At 36.0% G+C, this 25,818-nt stretch overlaps 2 protein-coding genes across 2 annotated transcripts in view; both read left to right on the forward strand.

Moving 5' to 3' along the window:
* Nucleotides 1–7,937: 7,937 nt before the first annotated feature.
* Nucleotides 7,938–9,750, forward strand: GJE1 (gap junction protein epsilon 1). Its single transcript, XM_059399194.1, has 3 exons — nucleotides 7,938–7,976; nucleotides 8,670–8,852; nucleotides 9,355–9,750. The coding sequence occupies exons 1-3, from the start codon at nucleotides 7,938–7,940 to the stop codon at nucleotides 9,748–9,750; spliced, it is 618 nt and encodes a 205-aa protein (XP_059255177.1).
* Nucleotides 9,751–19,123: 9,373 nt separating this feature from the next.
* Nucleotides 19,124–25,818, forward strand: part of VTA1 (vesicle trafficking 1) — a 63,821-nt gene continuing 57,126 nt past the window's right edge. The window contains exon 1 of the mRNA XM_059400839.1: nucleotides 19,124–19,296. Coding sequence (XP_059256822.1) covers nucleotides 19,185–19,296 — 112 coding nt within the window. The 5' untranslated portion in view covers nucleotides 19,124–19,184. The remainder of the gene's footprint in view (nucleotides 19,297–25,818) is intronic.

The following is a 25,818-nucleotide window of genomic DNA, read 5'->3' on the forward strand; positions in this document are numbered from 1 at the left end:
TATGTGTCAGACATTGTGCTAGAAATTACTTCATATATTCTCTTATTAATTATAGCATCTTTTGGGTAAGAGTTATTTTCCACACTATAAAATTAGAAAAACTAAACTTGTACAGTTAACACAAAATGTGTAAACAACAACCGTAATGGTAGAAAAGGACACAAATTCAGGTGTCCTGGACTTATAGACTGTATTCTTCCAGGGGCTTGACTGTATGGCTAGAGCATCTGAAAAAGAAATAAGGCATGTGTGTTATATGCCTAGAAACTGTGCAATATAGGCCTATTGGAAATATGAAATGTATAAATTTGTTGATGAAGAAGAAAAATGAGGCTTTCAATTTAACCAGTAGGTCAAGCAATTACTGGTAACATACAAATTACTCACAATAGTTCTCACAGCAAGTACAATAGCTCCAAGTATGGCTATAAGACTTAGAATCATAAAACCATATGTGAAATTATTTACAGATTGTGGAATCCAGTCTATTTCTTTCAGAGACACGGAAATGCAACCCAGCAAGTTAAATCATTTGCCTAAAATAACATGATTGGTTATTGACCCTTTCCACTAAGGCATCCCCAGTTCCATTCCAGAGAATATAAATTATTCATGCAGAAAGACAAACCCAATTTTGGCAGGTCAGAGATTTCAGTGAGATGTGAATTGGTTAAGGATTGTGATTTATGAATTGAGGCAGCTGTCCGGATTGCCTTATCTCAGCTGTCCTTCTGTGAAATCTACTATTGGGAGTACCTAAATTGATCTCTATTTTATCCCATTCAACAGTCATTGGATATCTCATGAGGAGAACAGTAAATTACTGTAACACAATGCAAAACTCTGAGACTCAAAGGATGCTAGAGAAGAAACTTATGAAGAGATTATTTCTCCTTGTTTGCCAGATGTGAAATAAGCCGAGGTAGTTTGTGACCATACTTTGAAGGATTAAACATAAATCATGCTTTATTTTAAACATATTGAGCACTATACATGTCAATTACATACATTTATATACACACACGCATATATATATGCACAAGCACACATGCTCTACTATACTATAAGCCCAATGAAGGCGGGGGCTCTATTATTCTCACACATAACACATAACAATGTACATAGCAGCTGATATTCTAGGTATGCAATATTTACTGGTTGAGTGAAAATGAATAAGCACAAATACGTAGAAAAGAATAGCTCTAAAGCAAAACCTGTGACGATTTAAAGTATTAATTTAGAGCAGATTGTAAGTAGTAATAATGAAAAATATTTATGGGCTGTTACGTGTTAGCCATCCTGACCAGTGCTTTTCTACAGTTATTTCATTTGGGTCCTATCTTGAGTTGTGTGCAAAATTAGAGTTTTTTCCCTTTCTGGGCTAGACCACACAGGTCTTCAATGTTTTTAATCTCAGAAATTTTAGGACTCCAAGAATATCTGGCAAAAGATTATACATGACTCCCATAGTTTAGAGCAGTGCCAGAAAATAGCAGTAATCAATAAATGTCAGCAATTTGTGTATGCATCTGTTTGTGTGGTGTGTATGTGTGTGTGAAAGCACTAGTAATATTAGCAGTAGAAGTAGAAAAAGATGTGAACCTGTTTTCACTCCTCTGCTAAAATGAAAAGCTTTAAGCAAGTTTAAGCAAGCAAGCTGGTGCTATAGTTTCAAATTCAGGGCCATTTACTCAGGAAATTGATGGAGGTAACCTGTTCATTTTAAAATCTTTGGAGCTGGGAGAGCAGAGGTATGTTTTAGTAATTAAATTTACTCAAAGCTTCTCTGGGCTTCAGTTCCACCTGTCTTGGCATCTTAGTAGACTCTAAAGGAAGAGACACACCCTCCCAAAAAAGATCAAACAGAGACAGAGGAAAGACATTGAAAATAAACATACATATTTCAAAGTTACTGAAAGAATAAATCTTAAAAGTTCTTATCACAAGAAAAAAAATTTTGTAACTATGTATGGTAACAAATGTTAAGTAGATTTATTGTGGTAATCATATTGAAATATATACAAATATCAAAGCATTACATTGTACACCTGAAACCAACATAATGTTATATGTCAGTTATACCTCAACAAAATTTTTTTAAAAAGTGGGATTTGCATGTTATTCATTCTTCCCAAAAATGTTCTTCATGGCCAATACAAACGTTCTTTAGGTTGAAGAAAGCAGTGACTCTTCCTTTCTTAAAAGGGATAATTAACATTCTGTAGTCTGAATAACTAAAAAAATTTAATAGAAAAAAAGATGATTCGGGGTCTCATTAAACACAGGAGGAATGGTTTCTCAAATACTTTTAATAATCTTCATACAACAACCCTGTGAGGTAAATACTACCATCAACCCCATTTAGAGAAACTGACACTCAGAGATGGTAAATACTTTTCCCGAGATCTCAAATCTAACCGAGTGGTGAAACAAGGGTCCAAACAGGTTTTCTGATTCCAGAGCCCATATGTTCTTCCTCCTCACATGGATACCAAATGAGAAAGAAATTTAGCTGACATCATTTCTGGGGAGTCATTCACATTTCTCAAGTACTCCCTTGACACATATTACACTGTGTTAGTTCTCTGCTTGGCTTTTCCTCTTCACATTGAGAACAGGCCAGGGAAATACAAAAATGGCCAATCTTCACAGAACTAATAACCCCTGAGATTTTTGCAGGAGAAAATAAGAAACCCAGACTTATTTTCCCTTAATTCCTCATGTTTCAGGGTCCTAAAAATCACCCCAATAATATTCTCGTGTGCCTACAGCTCACCAGTTAACAAAAAGCAATTCATTCACTATCTTTCACCCCCTGGTTTTGCCATCTACTAACTGTAACTTTGGGTAGATTACTTACACTCTCTGGGCTTCACCTGTAAAATAGACACGCAAAAGAACATATCTCACAGAGTTGTAAGAACTCTGGGGAGATAATTTTTTTAAAATACTTAATAGCAGATAGTAATCATCCCATAGGCTAATATATTATTATAAGAGAGTTTTTTCCCATCTACTCTAGTTCTTCTCATATGCTTTTCACATCAGGAAAGAAAGGCTCAGTGGACAGCATACAAGCATGGCCCCAAACTTTAGTTTTCAATAATTGATTCTCTAGGAAGAATGTACATATCTTTGATTGCCAAATTGCATTTTGAAACAAACAAGATTCTTGAATATTGTACTTTCTCACTTAATGCCCCCAGTCATGGGGTTGATTGTAAAATCACTATACATTCTTTACCTCCCCGCATCCCTGTCACTGGAATATAACTTCAGATCTTCTTACTAAAAGCTGGAATCGCCATGAGCCTTGCTTTGGCTGGTGGGACATTAGTAACTCTGAAGCAAGCAGAGGCTTGGCATGTTCTTGCACTTTTGGCCTTTTCAACTCTCTGTTTTAGAAACTCTATAATCCCCACCACAAGTAGAAGTCTGGGCCAATCTTCAGAAAGACAAGAGACATGTGCCTTAGTCACCCAAATCACTCTGGGTCAAGTCTGCCAACCTCCAGACATGTGAGTTAAGTCACCCTGGATAATCCACCTGGCAGCTGACCTGCTGACTAACCATATATGCATGCAAGAACTCAGTAGAAATTACTAAACCAGTCCAGGCTGGGTGAAATAGTCTCCTAAACCACAAGTGAAATAAATACTTTTTATTTTGGCTATTAAATTTTAGAGTGACTTGCTATGAAAAAAGTCTCAACTGATACAGATATTGAAAATATTGGAACAAAAAGTCACACAGGGGACACCTGGATGGCTCAGTGGGTTAAAGCCTCTGCCTTCAGCTCAGGTCATGATCTCAGGGTCCTGGGATTGAGACCCACGTGGGGCTCTCTGCTCAACAGGGAACCTACTCTCCACACTCCCTCTGCCTACCTCTCTGCCTCCTTGTGCTCTCTCTCTCCCTGTCAAATAAATAAATAAAATCTTAAAAAAAAAAAAAAGGTCAGACACTACAAGAACAAACCCTAAAATTGCAGTAACATCTTCAGTAGGCAGAAAGTGGAAAAAGGAACAAAGAAACTATTACCAAAGGCAAGAAAAGCAATGTGAAATTCTTAGTAGAAGCTGGAAAAGCATTGAGAAAATAACTGTAGCAGGCCAGAAATATGGTGACTCTTATAATATGAAGACAATCAGCACAATAGTCACCTGAAATAACATGAAAGATTAAAAAAACATACTAATGAAAATCTGGATTTGGCTAAGAAATCCAAAAAGAACTCTAAAAGTAACAGGTTGGTACTCCTAGCCACATTTTTGTTTGTCTGTTTGTTTTGCTTGGTTTTTTTCCTAGCCACATTTAGTAAGGTATAAGAAGAGAACAATGACCTAGTGAAGGGACCTAGAGATGAAATTGCAGGCAAATTTGGGGAAAATATAGAGGGATCAGGACTTGCTACCTGGGAATTCTTTTTGTTTTGTTTTGTTTTCATTTCTAGTGTCCCTGGCAAGTAAAAATTCCTAATGTAAGACTACAAACCAAATCAGTAGTATGACTATAAAATTCTTGGATAAACCTCAAAATATTTAAGACATGACTAATTAATATCTCATTAGACAGAAGTTTTCTAGAAATCTTTAAAAGCATGGTCTCAGAGACGTTTTATCCTTTCTTAAAAATAATTGAGGGTATAACTCTTTTTCAAACTAAGTGCATTAAAACTGGTACATTGGAAACTAAAAAAGTGATTAAGAGAGCTGTACCAACAAACAAAACAAAACAAACAAAAGCAAAACAACTACTAGTTTCAATCAAATGGATAATATTAGTCAAACTGTAAAAAAGCCTTCTGATCCTCCACATTTCTAGCAGGAGGCAGTCTAAGGAAGTTACTCAGGTTCAAATGCAACCATTTTTTAATGAAAAAGGTTAGATGTTTTCAGCTAAAAACACAGATGATGGAGTCGCAGACTTTGACAACAATGCACCAGGAAACCACTTTGATCAAGAAGTACTGTACAATAGACTGGGGAGCATCTTTCAAAAGTAGTACTAGGGCTTAAGCAAGGGATATTCAGTGCCTTCAGAATAGGGAGAACTGGCATTATGTCCTATGCAAAATTTCAAAATTGCTATGGGCCAGTAATAGCAGTGTGCCTCCTATTCTCCCACACTGCAAGTGGAGGTGTCAGAGTTCTTCTATCCCTGTATCACTATTGTGCATTAACGTTGTGTGGAAGAGAACTTTTGCTTTTCTTTCTTTAGATTCTGACTCCTAAGGAGCCATATATCAGCCACATTCAGATTTTCATGTGATGCAAATCACAAAACCTTGGATTTCAACCTTAATGTTATGATTGGATGAGACTTTTACAATGCTGAAATGAGGTGAAGATATGTGGGAGAGACATGAATATGTGTCATCAGAGGGCATATTGTTGTAGAACATAAAATCAGTCACAAATTATTCCTATCTCTGTACCCATACCTCTGCAATCTGGCTGCAGGTCAATTGACAGGTAGTAGCTATTTCTTGAATTTGGGCTGACAGTGTAACCTGCTGTATCTAATGGAACATTAGTAAACATGAAACAAGTCGAGGACTAAATAATGCTTGCACATTGGGGATTGCCCTCTTTTGCTGCTTCTAGTACTGTCAGCTCTTAGCATGTAAAGAAGTTCAGGTTGTCATCCTAATTAATAGTCCTATCAATTGCCAAACGTGAGACCAGAGTCACTACAGCCACTGTCTTAGCTGGTGAGTTGACCTCACATTTGGAAGGTAAAACTGAGCATTCATCATTTACTTCTTAACATTTTCCCTTTGGAAGACAGTTGTCCACAGAAATCATCAGTTTTGTTCTGCTCTTCTCATGCATAAATCTTAGAGAGGCAGGAAGGCACTTCATGTGGGAAAGGCAGCTAGAATACAGCACTGATGAGGCCTGCACCTGTGTCTGGCTAAGAATCACACTTTCTTGAGGAGATAAACCACATCCGTCTTCCAGCACAATCTTTATGGTAATGAGAGTATAATAAGGGTGACATTTTGGCCTCTATGTGCTTTATACTTTTGTCTTATGGCTCGATTGGATCATAAGCTATAAGGGGAAGAGCAGTATTATTTATTTGGTCACCATAGATCCCAACAATGAAAATGAAACTGTGTTTCTACCATTTGCATATGCAATTAAGGTTCAAGCTAATTTTGTTCATCTCTGAAAAAACACAGGAAGACTTTGATGATTTTAAATGTTTGACCCTAGTGTTTGATGGTCTAAACAAACACATCCATTATTGCACATGATAGAAGTCAAAGCAGAATTCCGCCCATACAAAATATAGTTTTGGTTTTTGGATACTGCTTCATAGGCATCAGTAGACAGCAAATCTGGAATTCTGTTTCTGTGAAGATGAGAATATACAGCAATTTCTCTCATCCGGTGGCTCTGAGCGATCATTACATTGTCCACGTATATTTCCCCTATCCAGTACAATACCCCGATTCAACAAGGCCATGGCCCCTTGCCCATTGGCTATAATTGCATGGGTTATACAGTCACTTCATTTGCTAGGGAAAGCAGTGAAGTTGTCTAGAGTTACAGCTTTCACAGATCACAAACAAAACAAAGATGAGGAAGGCAGGTGAATAAGCAGATTTGACCCACCATTGTCTGTACGGAAGCACAGGTGGGTAGAAGATATTATACAGATGGAACAGTTGGAAGGCAGCTCCTTGTCTGTTTTGGCTCCTGATCATCCCAGCACCCATAACAATATCTAGCACTTGGTGTATTTACTGAGGGACAGAAGAGAAGGCAGGATTGTTCATATAATTTGTGCCAGATCCTGGTCTCATCCTGGTTGGCAGTACTCTATCTTTTCACTCAGAAAAGAGATCTAACTGCAGGTTTTTCCATGTCCATGGTAAGCATTCAGCAAAAAGACAAATATTACAATATATCAGTAATATTCAGTGCTGTAATAGTTATCATAACCTGTGTTATGGTTTTTTTGTTTGTTTGTTTGTTAGATTTTTATTTATTTGACACAGAGTGAGAGAGAGATCACAAGTAGGCAGAGAGGCAGGCAGAGAGAGAGAGGAGGAAGCAGGCTCCCTGCCGAGCAGAAAGCCCGATGCGGGGCTCGATCCCAGGACCCTGAGATCATGACCTGAGCCGAAGGCAGAGGCTTTAACCCACTGAGCCACCCAGGCACCCCTGTGTTATGGTTTCTTAAATGTCCCAGAAATTAATCCTATTCCATGAAAGTAAACAAGAATCAGGAAGATTTCCCATGTAATTTTCTTTTCAGACATACCTAAATGGAGGCAGAGGGGAGGATCACTAAACATTTCGGAAAAAACTCTAAGCTTAAAAATCCACCGATTAGGGGCGCCTGGGTAGTTCAGTGGGTTAAAGCCTCTGCCTTTGGCCTAGGTCATGATCTCAGAGTCTGGGGATCAAGCCCCACATCGGGCTCTGTGCTCAGTGGGGACCCTGCTTCTCCTCTCTCTCTCTGTCTGCCTCCCTGCCTACTTGTGATCTCTCTGTCAAATAGATAAATAAAATCTTAAAAACAAAAATCCACCTATTAACATATAGGCGATTCTCAGGTAATTGAGAGGCATTGAGGGTTCAGAGCTCCTGTTAGACTGGCCTCTTGCTTTGCTAGCACTCCTGTCTGGCTGGCTGGCTCTGCTGACAGTGTGAGTCAAGGGATTATTACATTGACCACATGCCCTCCGCTTTTCTTTGTTTTTGTTTTGTTTTGTTTTGGGACAGAGATAGGAAAGTTGACTGGGGCCCCAGAGATCTGAAAAAAAAAAGGGGGGGGGGAAGGAGGGGAGAGAAATTTGCAGTGGTAAGTGTTTTCTGCTGTAAGAGTCATGAGAGAATATGAGTTTGATTCTGGCAGACACGAAGTGGCAATGTGGGTCAAGAATTAACCCACAGGGATGCCAGGCTAACAACTTCTGAGACATGTCTTTGAATTACATCAAAAACTTCTATGAAGGATGTGTAAGTATTATACAAACAAACAAACGAAAAATCATTGTTGGAGTCCTGTCTTGTATTTTAACCTGATTTGCATTAAGTGTTGATGAGTAAGAATCTCTACATATATGGAGAATAATATAAATATCAACTGTATGCTTCAGAATATTCTGAATTTAAAACTATAACTAGAATAATTCAGGAACTACATTCAGCTGTTAGTGTTTTAAAGTAGCCGCTCTCTTCTCAATCTGATAATTAAGAAGTAGAAAATAAGCTGTAATGACAATTAAATAAACATCATTTGGTTGTTGAGATAGTGTGCATACTAATGAGTTTAATATTAAATTTATTATCTAATTTTCTAAAAGTGGTCCTAGATATTCTAAGATTCTCTTGGTTTTATTGCAAAAGGATTACAAGGATAGGAAGGACAGTCATTGAATTTAGAGCTTTTTAAATATTTCCAAGATCATACATTTGGTCAGCAACATGTCTTTATTTGACTGTTAGCATTTCATATTTTTGGAGTGCGAAGGGGTGAGCAAGCTCATGATACAGAATTTGCATGGGGCTTAATGAGGTCTGAAATTCTATCTTGCTTCAAAAATTCATGAATCTTAAATATTTTTAAATGTAATAATGAAAACATCCTTTAAAATGTACTTCTTTAATGTTTGTTTTCAAACTATCTTTCTCTCCTAAAACCATTAACAGGTGAAGCCTCCAACTGTGATCGGTCAATTCCACACCCTTTTCTTTGGATCAGTAAGAATGTTCTTCCTTGGCGTGTTAGGCTTTGCGGTCTATGGGAATGAGGCTTTGCACTTCAGTTGTGATCCAGACAAAAGAGAAATAAATCTCTTCTGTTATAATCAGTTTAGGCCAATCACTCCACAAGTAAGTTTTTCTGTGTGCATATAAACCTTCCTCTACACCAGATAAAAACTGTTTCCTTTTTAAATGTAAAAAAAAAAAAATCATAATAAGATGAAGAATATTCTGACAGATATTATTTCTAGAATTATTACTTGTTCTCTAACTTGTTCTATGTTTCAGGTAAATTTGAGTTGGTCAAGAGTTTCCTTCATCTCCAGAATTCTGTTATCTATTGATGTTATAATTATACCCTAGTCCTGTAATCAGAAAATGGAAATTAGGTAGCTACTAAAATAAAATACTTCATTATTATTTGTAATTGGTAGTGATGACAGCAAAATAGGACTACATCTTAGTAATTAAAGATGGTCAACATCACTATCTTCCTTATATTATTTTTACTCCTCATAAGACTTATGAAACTTAGAATTGTTAAGTCTGCCTCTGTTAAGAGTCAGTCTCTTTCATGTGTTTTTGGTAATAGGTGGACTGATTTGACTAAGATATTTCTGACATACTTTAGGTGTTCTGGGCGTTACAACTAGTGATTGTCCTGGTTCCTGGAGCTATTTTCCATCTTTATGCTGCATGTAAAAGCATCAACCAAGAATGCATTCTTCAAAAGCCTGTCTACACTGTGATTTATATCCTCTCTGTTTTATTAAGAATCAGTCTAGAGGTGATAGCATTTTGGCTTCAGATTCACCTCTTTGGATTCCAAGTTAAACCCCTTTACTTGTGTGATGCTGGATCTCTTGGGAAAAAGTTTACTATTATAAAATGCATGGTGCCGGAACACTTTGAGAAGACCATTTTTCTCATTGCAATGTATGCATTTACTGTGATTACAGTAGTATTATGTGTTGCTGAAGTTTTTGAGATCATATTTAGAAGATTTTGCTTTCTAATCAGACAATGATGAGAAGGGTAATTACTTACTGTCATGCCACAATTCTTTACCAATCATTTTTAGTCAGTTCATCTTATTCAGTGAGTGTCTCAATTTCAAACATAATTTTAAACTTACCTCAGTGTGTCTGAACTTCATGTCTAATATAAAACATTATACTAAGTTCTGAGGCAGATATTCCTGAACAAACATTTCATTCTATCTTAATTTTGTCACCTACTAGAAAATATACGCAGAACTAATGTTAATTTTTTAAAATAAAATCTTTACAGAGTTCTCTCACACAAAACATCTCAAATAATCACAGTATTTTGTGGACAGAGAAACTTTTATTATCCCTTTTACACAAAGTGAAGAATTGAGTCTCAGAGAGGTTAATGTATATGCCCAAAGTCATATAACCACATTAGAATTCAGATCTCCTAAATATAAAGGCTGAACCCTTTTGGCTAAACTTTGAGGGTATAATTATATTTGCATTCATATAAAATGTAACTTGTTTAAGCACAAAAGTTGTAAATTAATTATAAAAAGTCATTCTATAGTTTGATCACTAACTTAAAGAAATGGATTAATTACATTTTTAATATTATATTGTTTTCCTGACCATTTTAACATTAAATGATATGGTAATATAGCCAACAAATAAATTTAAAATGCTATGGCAAATATTGTGAATGGTTTCCTTGTTTCTTGTTGGAAAATAAAGAAAACACCTCTTATAGATATCCTGATAACTGTAGCTTTTATGTTCAAGATTATGGAACTAGAAAACTATATTTATATTAAGTTAGACTTCCTGAAGTGTTATGAAATAATTTCAGAGAAATTTATACCAGCTCAGTGTGTTCTTTTAATCTACCTGTCTTACCAATAATCACCTTTATATGACATCATTTAAAATCTTTATATATGGGGGCGCCTGGGTGGCTCAGTGGGTTAAAGCCTCTGCCTTCAGCTCAGATATGGTCCCAGGGTGCTGGGATCGAGCCCCGCATCTGGCTTTCTGCTCAGCGGGGAGCCTGCTTCCCCTCCTCTTTCTCCACCTACCTCTCTACTACTTGTGATCTCTGTCTGTCAAATAAATTAATTAAAATCTTAGAAAAAAAATCTTTATATATGACTGCCTTATACTGACGCCTTATTAGCAAAGAGAGTATAGTCAGTCAAATACTGAGGTTTTCAAATTTTTCCTTAAGCATTGTTCAGCCTATGTTTAATGTCATGAATTCTAGATTCAGGATTTTAAATTGTTGAGGCTTTTTCCACGTACAAAGCACAGGAGAAGAGCCAACTTATTTTCATTCAACAAAGAGATAAGTATCTGTTATTGAACATGTACTATGCTAAGAGTTCCTAGACAAAAATAACCAAGATTTAATACCTTTATATTTAGTGAGTGGTCCAGTGGCATCTTAAAGAGTGCTTACTGTGGGAAGAGCCCACCCTGAAAAGAAGGAGTATTTATTCACTGTCTTTGTTTAGAATCACTGGCCCTATGTGCTAAGAAACAGCAACAATGATTAGTCCCCTTTATTATTATTGTCAAATTCTCTGTAGATAGCACATCTTTTATTGTCTGTGTATTGCTTTCACCAATCCTCCCATCAACATAAACATGTTTATCTTGGATCTATTCTCCTGCACCTTTAAAAGTAATTTTTTTATTTGGTGCCAGACAAGGTGTGTTTTACTTTGTTGGATGCAGGATATTTTTGTCTTCCCATAAATATTCTTAAACTTTATTCTGGGGGCATGGTTCATTTTCTTGGAAATGGTTGATCCTCTGAGCTTCCTTTTAAGTTTTGTTAGATGGAACCAGTGTAGCTCTTACTGAGGCAAACCCTTTCTGAGTACTCTATCAGATGATCCTTTGATATTTTGGAAATGCTACTTTTCCACCACTCTCAAAATTCTATCTTCAAGCTGGTTGATTTTATTTATTTATTTATTTATTTAGCACAGGACAGTCAAGTTTGGGTGAGATCCCTCTTCTGAGTTATAGACTTGTCCTGAATCCTCACATAGTAGAAAGAAGGTGAGGCAACTCTCTGGAGTTCCTTTTATCAGGGCACTAATCCCATTCAAGGGGGTCCTACCCTCATGATCTAATCACTTCCCAAAGTTCTGACCTTCTAATACCATCACATTAGGTATTAGGATTCTAAAATATGAATTTTAGGGGGGACATAAACACTCAGTTTATTGCACTCATGGTTGCTATATAAATTGCTGTAGCTGCAAGAAATAGGTCTGTATTTCTCAGAGAAAGAAGGGAGAAGTAATACAAGACATTCTCCTGGTTTGTCTCTTGGGATTTTTCCCAGGGGAGATCTTTTTTTCTCCCTTGACCCTCAAAAACGAATAGGCTTCCTCTTAATACCATTGCCCACTCATAGAGAAACAATAATTTATTCTTATTCTAATTCATCCTCCAGTACCTTGTCAAAGTATGACTCTTTTGTTGTTGTTGTTTATTTTTATTTTTGTTTTTTAAAGATTTTATTTATTTATTTGACAAAGAGGCACAAGCAGGCACAGAGAGAGAGAGAGGCAGGCACAAGCAGGCAGAGAGAGAAGCAGGGGGGAGTAGGATCCCTGCTGAGCAGAGAGCTCAATGTGGGACCTGAGATCATGACCTGAGCCAAAGGCTGAGGCTTAACCCACTGAGCCACCCAGGCATCCCTGTTGTTGTTTCTTAAAGATTTTATTATTTATTTGACAGAGAGAGAGAGAGAGAGAGAGAGAGGGAAAACAAGCAGGGGGAGGGGTAGAGGGAGAAGCAGGCTTCCCACCAAGTAGGGAGCCCAATGTGGGACTCAGTCCTAGGACCCTGGGATCATGACCTGAGCCAAACGCAGACGCTTAACAACTGAGCCACCCAAGCACCCCCAAATTATGACTCTTTGTAAAGAGATTTTTTACATTGGCTGTTGTGTGACGCAACTAGTCTCAATCATGTGTGCATCTTGGATAATGTTTCTTTCAATCTTATCAACAGTTCTTTTCCTTAAAAGATATTTAAAGATGTTACACCAAGCAGGATTCAGTTGGATACCCTTTACAGATCTCTGGAGCTCTCTTGCTTTACAGGTCTCCTGCCCAAGATACTTTGTCCTGCAAGATACAGTCTCCTTGCCCCTGGACTCTATCTCCTTGCTGGACGGGCAATGATGGCATTTCTAAGTCACCATAGAAACCCTGCTTACCTCTGCTTCTTTTCAGCAAACAGTACAGGTTGTTATGGTTAAAGATACAGATCCGGTGAGAAAGCTGGTTTGGATAATCTTTTTAATTCCTTACTGATCTGCTATTTTATGATTTCATTTTGTTGGTAACTATATCAGGATTGTTAGCACAGCTACATACTCATGAATAATAAATGATATATATAAATATGGCATTTATGCAATGTAAATATGAAATATTTATAAAAATTGACTTTTCCATCCAAAATGTAAACATAGTAAAAATTATTAAGACTGTCAATATTTCATAAAAAGCTCATGGATCAAACAAGGTAATTTAAACTGTAGTTTTTCTGTATTTATAAATGAATAGCAGTCAGAATACTACATATTAAAACCCATGATATAGGACCAAGTCTGTAATACACAGAAAATTCACAGTTGAAAATACATTTATTATTAAAAATAAATAGTAAATGTAGTTTAAAAAGTAAAAGAGAACTTCAAAATAAAACTAAAAAATACAAAAATACTCTAATAAGAATAAAGGTAGAGAATACAGTTAATAAATTCAAAAACAAACATAAAAAACATAAACTATAAATACAAAGTAGTAAAGGAAAATAATAATAAAATAGACAAATTTGGTGAATCAAAGTAAGTATGAAATATACTATTATAACATTCTTGCATGTAAATTTGTATGTTATCACCTGAAGTATACTGTAATAATTTAAAGATATATACTTTAATCTATAAGATAACTGGTAAAGCAAAACAACAATATTTGGGCTAAAAAGATAACCAAAAAAGCTAAATAAAATCATAAAATTAGTTAATTAACATTAAATTAATCCAGAAGATGACAAAAAAGAGAAAAAGGAAACAAAAAATGATGGAACAAATTGAAAGCAATAACAAGGCAGTATCTAAATCTAAAAATAACAATAGTAACAATAAATATAAAAGGTCTTTGCACACCTAAACAAAAGCAAAGATTGTCCGGATGCATTTTTTTTAGAAGCCTGACCAATTAACAAGAACACCACTTTAAATATTTTTGAATATTTAAAGATTTATTATTTAGACCATTCAAATATTTTACAAATAGATAATGGAAAAAAATGGAAAAGGATATATCATGCAAAAGCACAAGAGAGCTGAAGTCACCACAATATGAGGAAACCCAAGTAAATTTCAGGGCAAAGGAAAATGACAGGTATAAAAGAAATATTTAATAATGATTAAAGGATAATTTCATTAGGAAACATTCTAAATGTTATGTCACCAGTTAAAGAGCAACAAAATATATTAGGCAAAACCTGACAAAATTCAAAAGAGAAATAAATTCAGTTACAATTAGAGATTTCAACACCTCTCTCTCACTAATCAATTGACAAACATCAGAAAGGAGAGGGAGTACTTACACGTTACTAATAACTGACTTTCCCTTATTGATATTTAGAGAACATTTCACCTTACCAGCAGATTACACATTTTTATTCAAGTGCATGTGGGACATTCACCAAGAGGGACTCTTTGCTGGGTCATAAGAAAGTCTGAAGGAATGAAATCATATGGAGTATGGGAGCTGGTCACAATGGAATTAAACTAGAAGTTAATAAAAATAAGATATCAGGTCAGGAATATGCACAAGTATTTGAGAAACTAGCAATATCATTCTATTAATCCATAGTTCGAGGAAGATATTATGTGGAAAATTGAAAACTACAATAAACAAATACTAATGCAAACACAGTTTTTCAAAATTTGTGGAAAGCAGCTAGAAGAGTAATCAACAATATTAGAAGTTGTAAATATTCTATTAGAGGGGCACCTGGGTGGCTCAGTGGGTTAAGCCTCTGTCTTTGGGTCAGGTCATGATCCCAGGGTCCTGGAATCGAGCCCCGCATCGGGCTCTCTGCTCGGCAGGGAGCCTGCTTCCCTCTCTCTCTGCCTGCCTCTCTGCCTACGAGTGATCTCTCTCTCTGTCAAATAAATAAATAAAATCTTTAAAATGAATAAATAAATAAATAAATAAATATTCTATTAGTAAAAATTAAGTTATAAGATTACTTAAAACTCTCAATTTAGGAAATTATAAAAATAGTTTAAATATCAATTAAATAGGAGAGAGAGAAAAAAACACAAAACCTGAAAACTGAAGAAACTGTAGAAAACTGAAAGACAATAGAAAAAAAAATCAAGGAAACAAAAAGTGCTTCTTTGCAAAGATTAGTAAAACCAATACATTTCTCACTAGACAGGTTGGGATAATAAAAGGGAAAAAGAAAATGACCCAGATCATAAATGAAAAAGAGGAACATCAAAACAGAGTATTTAAATGTTCATAAGGAAACATCATGAACAATGTTATGTCAATAAGTTTGATACTTACATAAAATGAACACATTCCTAGAAAGGCACATATTACTAAAAACTGAACAATTAAACAGGAAATAAAGTATCTTTATATTTATTTAAAAAATAACACTTAAAATCAAAAGCCTGGGGTGCCTGGGTGGCTCAGTGGGTTAAGACTCTGCCTTCAGCTCAGGTCATGATCTCAGGGTCCTGGGATTAAGCCCCGTATCCAGCTCTCTGCTCAGCACAGAGCCTGCTTTCCCTTTCTCTCTCTGCCTGCCTCTCTGCCTACTTGTGATCTCTGTCAAATAAATAAATAAATAAAATCTTTAAAACCAAAAGCCTTCCCACAAAGAAAATGCCAGGCCAGGGAGCTTGACTGGTTAATTCCACCTATGCCCTCCCCTAACTAGCCAAGATTTAAGCCCCAACCTGGAGGGGGATGTGAAATCCTTTAGCAACTCTTCGGAGCTCGATGGAGGAGAGGTTAGGTCTTCCTTCATAGTAACTTCTTCATTATAAAACATCAAGAAGAAGAAACAATCACATGTTATTAATATTTATTTTCTTTCACACCATAATTTTAATGTGCTGTTATGCTAACAGTCCCTGTTACTTTTCTTCCCCATATCAATAGTCCTTTCACGACGGGAGTACAGTACTTGGAAAGAAGAGAGCATGTCTTAGCAGATGGCGTAAAATCCATTTCACTTACTTGCTTATTTTGTCCCTTTCCTCCTAGAACACATGCAAAAGAGAAAGAGACCTGAAAAATCTCCAGTCCCAAAGGGAGAGATCTGGAGAATAACAGGAAGGTAGAGCCTTTACTAGAAATAGAACACATAATTTTCAGACATAGGACCATTCAATAGGAAAAACATAAAATACAAGGATATATTGGCATAGAGGGACATTACGTGGTTAGATTCCACAGGATCTGAAACCAAAGCATATGGATTTTAGTATCAAACACTCATATTTGCTGGCTGTGATCTGCTGCAAGTTACGTAATGCCTAAGTGCTCCATTTTTCTTTTCTATAAGATAATGAAAGTGATAATACGTTCTTCATAGGGTGTGGTAAAGATTAAATGAGTTTATGCTAAGTCCCTAGAAACATACATGATTCATAACAGAAAGCTCAGCAAACGCCAGCTAGTTATTATTACTTTGTTGTAGCAGAGGTGGGGTAAAACAATTTATATCTCATGACTTTAATCTCAATAGCAGGAATTGCAGGTTCTGATCAAGGAATAATATGTATAATATGTACTTTACATATTATACACTCTGCTTCTGGCTTACTTCTTGGTACATCAATATATTAATTGTAAAGTTTATTGTATAGTATTTAACCACTGAATTTCTTATTTTATGTTGTGCTTATGTGAACCCCTTGGTGAAGGTCCCATTTTCCTTGGATAATGTGTAGTTATATGATCTCTTTTTAAATGTACAGATATTTTGCTATAAAATTGGTGCAGTTTTTTATGGTTTTTACACTTTAATTTCCACCTAACCCTCTGGGTAATATTGTAAATATTGTTTAAAAATGCATCAGCCTGTGCTATACAATCTGAATGTTATTTTAACTTATAGTTTTTTTAATATATATATTTAACTACAAGGACAGTTTAGGGATCAGTTACCACATTTCACTTTAGCATACCTATTTACAAAAAATTACTTTTAAAACTGCCACCTGCTAGCACATTTTCATAAATGTGTACTTTAAAAAGAACATGCCAAGATTTTGTCTGTTAACATTGATTTTGATGAAAAAAACAATTTGACCATGATACAACACAAGTAGTTGGCTCTTTTTGACAGGCGGCTGCTTTCCAAAGCTTAATACTAAAAAGCATATATTAAAATAGTTCCCTATTTATTAATCAACAAATAGACAATAATGTTGGCATGTTCTTTTCTGCTTATTAATGGGCTTGCCTTCTTAGCAATATTAGAAATGTTCTGTAAAAAAGCAATTCATGTTACTTTTCTGGTCTTTTCATGACATATGAGCAAATAAACTATTTACACTACTATCCTGTAAAAAAAAAAAAATTAGAGAGTCTAGCTTAAAGAGAGAGGACAAGGCTTGAAATATCACCCACATATTGATGATTCACTGGGGCACTGGTCCTCAACCATTAAAACTTCCTGAAGCCCTTTTAAAAATACTGCTATTTAGGCTCCAACCCAGGACATTTACATTGGGGTGCCTGGGAGTGAGATCTAGATATGTCTTTGGAAACAACAACAACAACTTCTTAGGTGAACTTAGGTGAAGAATAACCACAGTTGACAATCAAGAATAGGAAAAGAATAAATGAGAAGTCATAAGGACAAACAGATGGCATTTATGGTTAACCCACTCTGCTTTAGTTCCTCTACCAATCCAACTCTTCTGACTGGAAGATCTGGGGTCCAGCATGGTCAGGTTCTAGTGAGGACGGCTCTTGTAGGTTGCAGAATGTTGCTTTTGTATCTTATCCTCCTCACGTCGGAGAAGGCCAAGATAGCTCTCTGGGGTCTCTTTTATAAAGCTATTAATCCCATTTATAAAGGCTCTGCCTTCATCACCTCTCAGAAACTCCACCTCCTAGTACCATCACATTGGGCATTAAGTTTCAACATACGAATTTTAAGGAGACCCAAATATTCAGTCTATAACACATACATTGTCAAGCGGTAGTGAATGTTACTGAGATTGGGGAGAATACAGAACTCAGTTTCTTGTCGGGTAAAAAAAAAAAAAAGAAAAAAAAAAGGCAGACCCAGTAAGGTAATGTACTCTGCAAGAAGAAACGGACAAAGGATGTGGAGTAGGGGGTAATACTGAGGACACAGAGCAGTTTCTGCAGGGGTGGGGGAGTGGGGAAGATGGTTTGGTGATGAGAGAATAGCAGGCATGACAAATTTCAGAGGTTCAGATCTTTTTCCTTGGAGATGGTGTGATTTCAATGAAAGCTAGTTTTAAGATGAACCCTCAAACCTGGGAGCTGAGAAAAAAAAGCAATAAAGATGAAGGTTATTGGACAATAAAGTGTAAAGTCCTGGAAAACGACAGAATGGGATGGAGAAGAGAGAAAAAGAATGGAAGTCACTGATGGTAGAAGGAAAAGTTGATGCCGACAATGGTATGAGTCAATATATTTGGCAAATTATTGATCATTCTCCAGAAATAAATGATCTTCAGATTATTCATTCACCAGTTCACAAGAAAAATTCAATTTTCTTTAAGTTTAATGTGCCTGGTATTTAAGTTGAAAAGAGTCTGGCTATTTTACCCAATGTGTCAATACAGAAGAACTCAATTACCTCTCATGCTCACAGTAGTTAAATTTAAAGTTTCTAAAATCAGAAAAGCTTCTAAGGACACTATTAAGATAATCTGAGAAACTGGAAGTGATAATTTCTGAACGATACTAAAGGCAATTCACGCCTCTACCCTTTCTCCCAATCAACAAACATTATTTTCTTCTTGCTTTCCCCTTCCTACCTTCTGTATTGGGAAAGAAGAAGGAAGGGAGGAAGGAAAGAAGGAGGGAAGGACCGACGGAAGGAGGGAAGGAGAAAAGGAAAAAAGGCAGGAGGGACACGACAAGGTAAAACAAAACGAAAACTCTTTTCCCTCCCACCCGCAGCCAGCAGAGGGCGCTGGTGCCACAAGCCGCACAACCGCGGAGCGGCTTAGCCTTCTCGGGGTTCCAACCACCAAGAGCGAGGTACTCTGAGGTTGTCCCTGTTGGGAGTCCGTAGTTGACTTGCTGTCGCCGAGCAACGGGAGAGTGGGCGGGACTTGTCGTTTGCGTTCGTGCGCGCGACCTGCCAGACGGAAGCGGAAGTGTCGGTGGCGCGCGAGTAGGAAGTGGTGATTCCTGGAATAGAGATGGCCGCGCTTGCTCCGCTGCCCCCACTCCCCCCCCAGTTTAAGAGCATACAGCATCATCTGAGGACGGCTCAGGAACATGACAAGCGGGACCCTGTGGTGGCTTATTACTGTGAGTCTTTCCGAGTCGCCGTGTCCCTCTTTATCCTCCAGAACCCACACACCACCCCTTGGTTTTTAAGGCAGGCCCCGCCCCTTCAGTTTAAGACCTGAGCTTTGACCTCTGGCCTTCCCTGGGAACAAGTGGAGCCCCGCCCTTTTCACGGTTTCCCCGGTCTCACGTGCTCCCCCTCCTCCCCTGCCGCAGGCCCCAGAGAGGCAAAACTTAGAAGTTGGTGTTTGCCACCTTTTTAGTCTTGTGCATAAGTATTCCTAAACTGGCTACCTGGGCACTTGAGCTAACACACTGTCTTAAGGTGTTGTGTGTGTACTCAAGAGTGTCTCCTGTATCGAAAATAACCTGGATGGTTAAGTAACGTGTGTGGGAGCTAAAACGAAGCTGTGTCCCAAGGACAGTAAGGATGTGGACAGAAGGAAGGTAGACTAATTGAAAACATAGTAATAAGTGCAGGTTAAGTATGACAACAGGCCAGCCCATTAAAAAACTCATAAATGGTGAAATGGAGACGAGTAGTCTTTGAATTCAAGTAGCCCTTGAATTTGGCCATTTTCCCACCAATGAGAATTTTTTGTCTTGACTTCTTTGAATAATACTTGGGTTTGAGACAATTCGTAGGAATACTGTGTTTGATTGTGACATACAGTCTGCAGTTGGAGAACAGATTAGGTTGTTCAGATTTTTTTCTTTGCAGTAGTTCTATGTAAACTTTAAACTTTAAACTTGACCGCCAATAAAAAGAGTGACCAAGCAACTATAATCTTCTATAAAGGAAAAACTCGGTATAATGTGAACATTATAAGGCTGTGAACATTGTAAGGCTCGCTAAAATCTGGTCTGCTGTCTTCCCTGTCCTACTCTAGAACCCCATTTTCATTTCTCAGGTGTACAAGGCCCTTTTAAACCTCCATGTTTTTAGTTCCTTGGAATGTCTGTCTTTTTTTTTTTTTCCACTTCGCAAACTCATGATTCAAGATCTAACTCCAATGTAATCTCTTCTGTAGGCAGTACGTTGATTACTCTCTAGGCTCTGCTTCATTTTGTTCAAGTCATACAGTATTGTTTTCATTATATATGTTCTTCCAGTTCCTCGAGTCCGGACTATTAATCATTTATTCACCTTGTATTTATTGAGTTTCTTCCTCTGTATCAAGCATTACCAGGTGCTGTGGCTCTAGTTCATGGAGCTTGTAGACAAGTGGGGAAGAGGGGATTAAACAATAAAATGAGCATATTATATGGAATATTAGAAGGTTTTGAAGAAAAATAAAGCAGGGAAAAAGAACAAGGAGTACTAGGAATAGAGTAGACGGGGATGAGGAGGGGATTCCACTTTTAAGGTACTCGGAATACTTCACTGAGTTCATATCTGAGCAAAGACTTGAAAGGAGTGAAAGGCAGGCTTTGCATCTTTGGAAAAGAGTATTCTAAATAGAGGGAGTAACATATGCAGAAGTCATGAGGCAGGGGCTTGCTTGAAGGAGGATCAAGGAGCCCATTGTAACTGGAATGGTTAGAGGGATGAGAAACGTGATTTGATAAGGTCAAAAAGGTACTTTTTTATAACAGTGAAGTTGGAACACTTATTCCTGTCTAAAACTAACTGCTATTCATAAGCTCCGTATTATATACCTTTGTATATAATAGCCAGGGGCTTTTATTTTCTGTGTCATCGTCCTCTTCCTTCTGCTATTTCTTTTTAAATTTGCCCCAGTTTCCTTTATTTAAAAAATTAAATTTTAAAAAAGCTCTCACTGTGAGACTAACCTCAAATTTAAGCTCTTAATAGTTGTTTGTGTTGTCTTTACCTTCCTATCACATAGAGCCTTTTCAGCTCATTGCAGCCTGCTTTTCATCCCCTTTATTTCACTGAAACTGCTCTCTGCAGGGCCATAGACAAACATGTTCATTGCTAAATTCAGTGGTACTTATAAAATATTTTTTGTTATAAAACATATTAAATAACACATACAATGTGTTTATACAGCTTAAGGAATAATAAAATGAACACCAAGGTACCCACCATATTTGAAGTTATTAGACTTTTTAATTTTTGCCAATCTGGTGAGCATGAAATTGAAGCTAAATTTGCAATTCACTGAGTCTTAATGAGGTTGAGCATCTTTTCATATGTTAATTACCATTTGTGATTCCCCTTTGAAATACCTATTTATTGCTTTTGTCCATTTTTTTTTATTTCAGTGCTTGTCTTTTCTTTAAGATAATACTCCTTTGTTACATGCATGGCAAATGTCTTCTCCAAGTTCATAGTTTGATTTTTCACTCTATTCATGAAGTCCTTTGGTATTCAAAAGTTCTTAATTTTAAACTATAGCCAATTTATCACTCTTGTAATTTATGTTCTGATTTTCTAGGACTTGATTTCTTTTCATCTGCCTTCTTTAGGATTGACTTTGGCTTCCTGGATTTACAGATGGGTGTCTTTCATAAATTCTGGAGAATTCTCTACTATTAAATCTGTTTAAGTATCCTCTACTGAAATTTTGATTAGACTTGTTGGACTTTTCTCCTTTATTTATCTCAGTGTTTTCATAGTTTGCATCCCTTTGTCTCTCTGTGCTACATTCTGTATAATTTCTTTAGGTCTGTGTTCACCTCCACATATCCTTTTGTATCACTCATTTATTGAGTTTCTGTTTCCCTTTTTTATTTCTGGATGTTTTCTTTTTTTGTTGTTTTTAAATCAGCGTAGCCATTTCTGATAGTCTTTTGTTACTATATTTCTTAAATACTCTTATTTCTTTAAATGCTTTAAAAAGTTTGTTTAAATTTGCTCTCTCATAATTCCTGTAACTGCCATATGTGTGGGTCTGATTTCTGTTGTATAACAGAAGACCGCTCATGGTAACTTGTTATGATTCGTGCTCTACACGTACCAACCAGTGTTCTTCAAACCTCAGTATGAAGGAATTCTACAGGAATTACCTCCGCAATTCTCAACTTCTGTTTCTTCTCTGACAAAGCTCCTTTTATCAGGATAGCAAAGTAGTATGCTACTTCTCTTTTCCCACATCCTGTTCACAAATGCTCTTCAACTTTAAAGAAGAAAAGCATGCTCTCATGTATCATGAGTATTTTTTATGACATACTGCCCTGGGAAGGAGTGTGGAAAACCTTCCAGGGTGTCCAGAAAAAAGGGACAATTCAAATTAATGGTGTAGTGAAGTCTCTGTTAATTAAGGTATTAAGGAGAGCATCCTTTCCTTTCCTGTTTTATATGGAAGAAAATTGGAGCCAAGAATAGACCTTTATTTGAAAATACAGGGCATGGGAAAGGATGTCAAAGCAACATTCTAATTTGGGGAACGAGACAGAACATTTTATAAAAGGGAAGAAAAGGAATTGTCCTTAGATATTAGTAGCCATTGTTTGATCATTTGGGATTTTATCCAGAAGGGTAGAGAGGAACAGTTTGGGACCAGAGTCCTGTACAAGAGAGTATGAGAAGGTTTAACTGTGGGGAGGAGGACTTGGAAGAACCACATTGGAAAAGGCTTTTTCCAAAGTCTCTTACACTTACAAATGTATCTGTTGAGGGTAGAGCCTCATGTTAAAACCAGGCTGTGTTGCATTGTTCTGAATTCCCTAAACGTAAGAGTTATGAAATGATCTAACCTTTACATTATATATTCATTATTTTAAAGAATATCATTCCTGATCTAAGAGAAATGCTGAAGTGGGTAGGGCCTTGTTTCATCCAAGTGACTTAAGGATCTGTGGCTTACTGAAATTTTGGAATTAGAATTCAGATGAAATGAGGTGAAAGCAGACATGGCTTAACATATTTATTCAAATTGGAAAACTATGTGATATTTTTCTGAGAAAGTAAGCCTCCACTGACTGGCTGGTTTGCCATTAACAGCAGGTTTTGCCATCAATATTCTGTGGTAGACATTCTCAAATTAAATGAGTGTAATCATCAGCTCTGAGGTATTTTGTTTTTTGAGAAATACATTTAAAACAAGTGATAAGAGAAATAAGTTTAAATTGGTTTCAAGTGTTTTTGTTTTGTTTTGCTTTGTTTTGTTTTGTTTGCCAGAGGATGTTGAAATGAACAGTATTTCAGTTTTCCTAATCCTGTCAGTGTCTTAGAATAATCCTGTCCCAATGTCATGAAAGAAAATGATGAATCTGTAAGATTTTTTTTGTATTGCTTCACAAAATTGAGAAAATGAATAACTCTAATGAGGGGTGACAAGTACTTTTCTAATTTTAAAACAAATTTTGAGGCTGACCTATGTGAAATGTCAGGTAAGAGATGATTAAAAATAATATTTGATGATAGGTAAGTATATGCTTTTTATAAAATACAGTGCACTGTATTTTATAACTTACCCAGAAGGAATTCAAAGAATTCAGTGATTTTGATGTGATAAAACTTCCATTCTCATCTGCTGTTTTATGTGAATAAATTTTCTCTCATCTTAAATTTGTCAATATGAAAGTGGGAACAGAAGCTTTGCTCTACTCCTGTTCTGTATGATAGTAAATCATATTGATTCCTGGATACACAGTTTAGCTCATTGTAAGATGCATTTCCAATAAATTTACCTTCTTTTTAATGATTATTGAAATGTGTAACATTGATATGTTTTGATCAATTATGCATTACAATAATTACGTAATTTTAATGCTTAGAGGAAATCCAGAGGAAAAATTTTAACACTTAGTATCTTATCTCACAGGAAATTTTGGTAAATTTAAACTTCAATTTTTATACATTTTTGTTGTTGTTGTAGAGAAGTATAATCAAGTTAGGATTTTGAGCATACAAATACATTCTTTGTAATAAAATTCATTATGATATGTAAATGGAAATACAGGTTAAAGACAAAATGTATTATTTTTGATGCTTAAAGAAAGAGCTTTGTGTGTTTTAGAATTATATCAAATTGTGTGTTTTAGAATTATATCAAATTGTTATACAGTTGAAAGAATGTTAGAAATTTTAGATGTATGTATTTGATGTACAGAAATTACAGCTTTTATACTTGCTTAAACTGATGAAAAGTGGTAAATAGCAACTTAAAAATGTGTGAAGAGATGCATTTTTATAATCTTAGTGTAGTGTTCTAAATTCTTACAGCAAAAAATTTTTGGTAAGAAAAAAAAAATCAAGATTATTTTGCTAAAGTACTTGCTGACTGGTAAAGCTCCATACTATCTTTTAGTTTTAAGGCTCTGTGTACGTTGCTGCTCTTTGCCTAGAATCCCTTGACTTCTTCTTAACCTGGTTAGCTTACTCTTACTGATTCAGTACAAATTACACTTTTTGTAAGCTGCTTTTCATTACCTCATAGGGATGGTTGGAAGTTGTTCTAGTGGGCCTCTCATTTTAATTAAATTGTGTTATAAATACTGATTTGCCTTTTCATCTTCTGGATTCTCCTGGAGGACAGGGAGGTTTTAATATCTTTTTTTCTCTCACCACCTGGCACATAACTGACATTCAGAAATACTTAATACATGCCATCTCTCTAAATGTTACTATTAACTTCACTAGAGTGTAAGCTCTATGAGAGTAAGAAGTATGTCTTATGTTGATGATCGTTGAGTTTCTAACTCTTAATATCTAAGACACAGTGGATGTGTGTAAATTTTGTCTGTTGATTGAATAGATGAACTATATAGTAACTATAGTAATTTATGGCTTTTGAAAATGTTCTAATTACAGTGAGGAAATGTAATGGAAAGAATCTCAGTGCACTGTATTTTATAACTTACCCTACTGTGTTTATAATGAGTTTTAGATGAATTCATAGGTATGTTCTCAGTATGTACCCATTGTGCCTCCTCCATTTCAATTATATGATTTCCAAAAATGATTTATCTCTGACCTCATCATTTTTTAATTGTGACCTTAATATTTCTGTATTTCTTTGTTTGGTCTTTTGTTTTCTTTTTAAATCAGGAATGTATGTTAAAATGTGTATCAAATTACTTTTTTTCACCATTTGTGCAAGTGCTAGTGTGCTTATGCTTACTTCTTTGAACTTATTATTGTATTATGTAATAAAAAAATAGTAAATGTCCTCCTCCTTGAAATACCCCTCCATTCCTGGAAAGAATCCGTTAGTTTTTTTTTTTTTTTAATTAAACTTATTAATTTGAAGTAATTGTAAAGCCACATGAATTTGTCAGAAAAAGAGAAAGAAGATCATGTGCTTTACCCTGTGTCTTCTAGTAGTAGTAACTTGCAAAACTATACTGAAATATTATGACCAGAAAATATTGACATTGATGAAATCCACCAGTCTTATTCATACTTCCCCAGTTTTATGTTTGTTCCTGTGTGTGTGCTATTTAGTTCTAAACAGTTTATCAAGTATAGGTTCCTATATCACCATAGTCAAGATAGAGAACAGTTCCCCAAGAATCACTTGTTACTTTTTTGTAGCCACACCCATCTTCTTGTCGCCACACCCATCCCTCAACCCTAGGCCACCCCATCCTGGCATTTGGTGTGTCACTGTTTTTTATTTTAGTCTTTCTGAT

Source organism: Mustela nigripes, chromosome 5, assembly GCF_022355385.1.
Source record: "Mustela nigripes isolate SB6536 chromosome 5, MUSNIG.SB6536, whole genome shotgun sequence".
NCBI classification, from domain to species: domain Eukaryota; kingdom Metazoa; phylum Chordata; class Mammalia; order Carnivora; family Mustelidae; genus Mustela; species Mustela nigripes.

Coding starts and splice junctions, on each gene's coding strand:
- GJE1 (XM_059399194.1), top strand. CDS start 7,938: ATGTCTTTGAATTACATCAAAAACTTCTATGAAGGATGT. Junction 7,977..8,669: donor AAAACTTCTATGAAGGATGT/GTAAGTATTATA, acceptor AACCATTAACAG/GTGAAGCCTCCAACTGTGAT. Junction 8,853..9,354: donor TTAGGCCAATCACTCCACAA/GTAAGTTTTTCT, acceptor GACATACTTTAG/GTGTTCTGGGCGTTACAACT.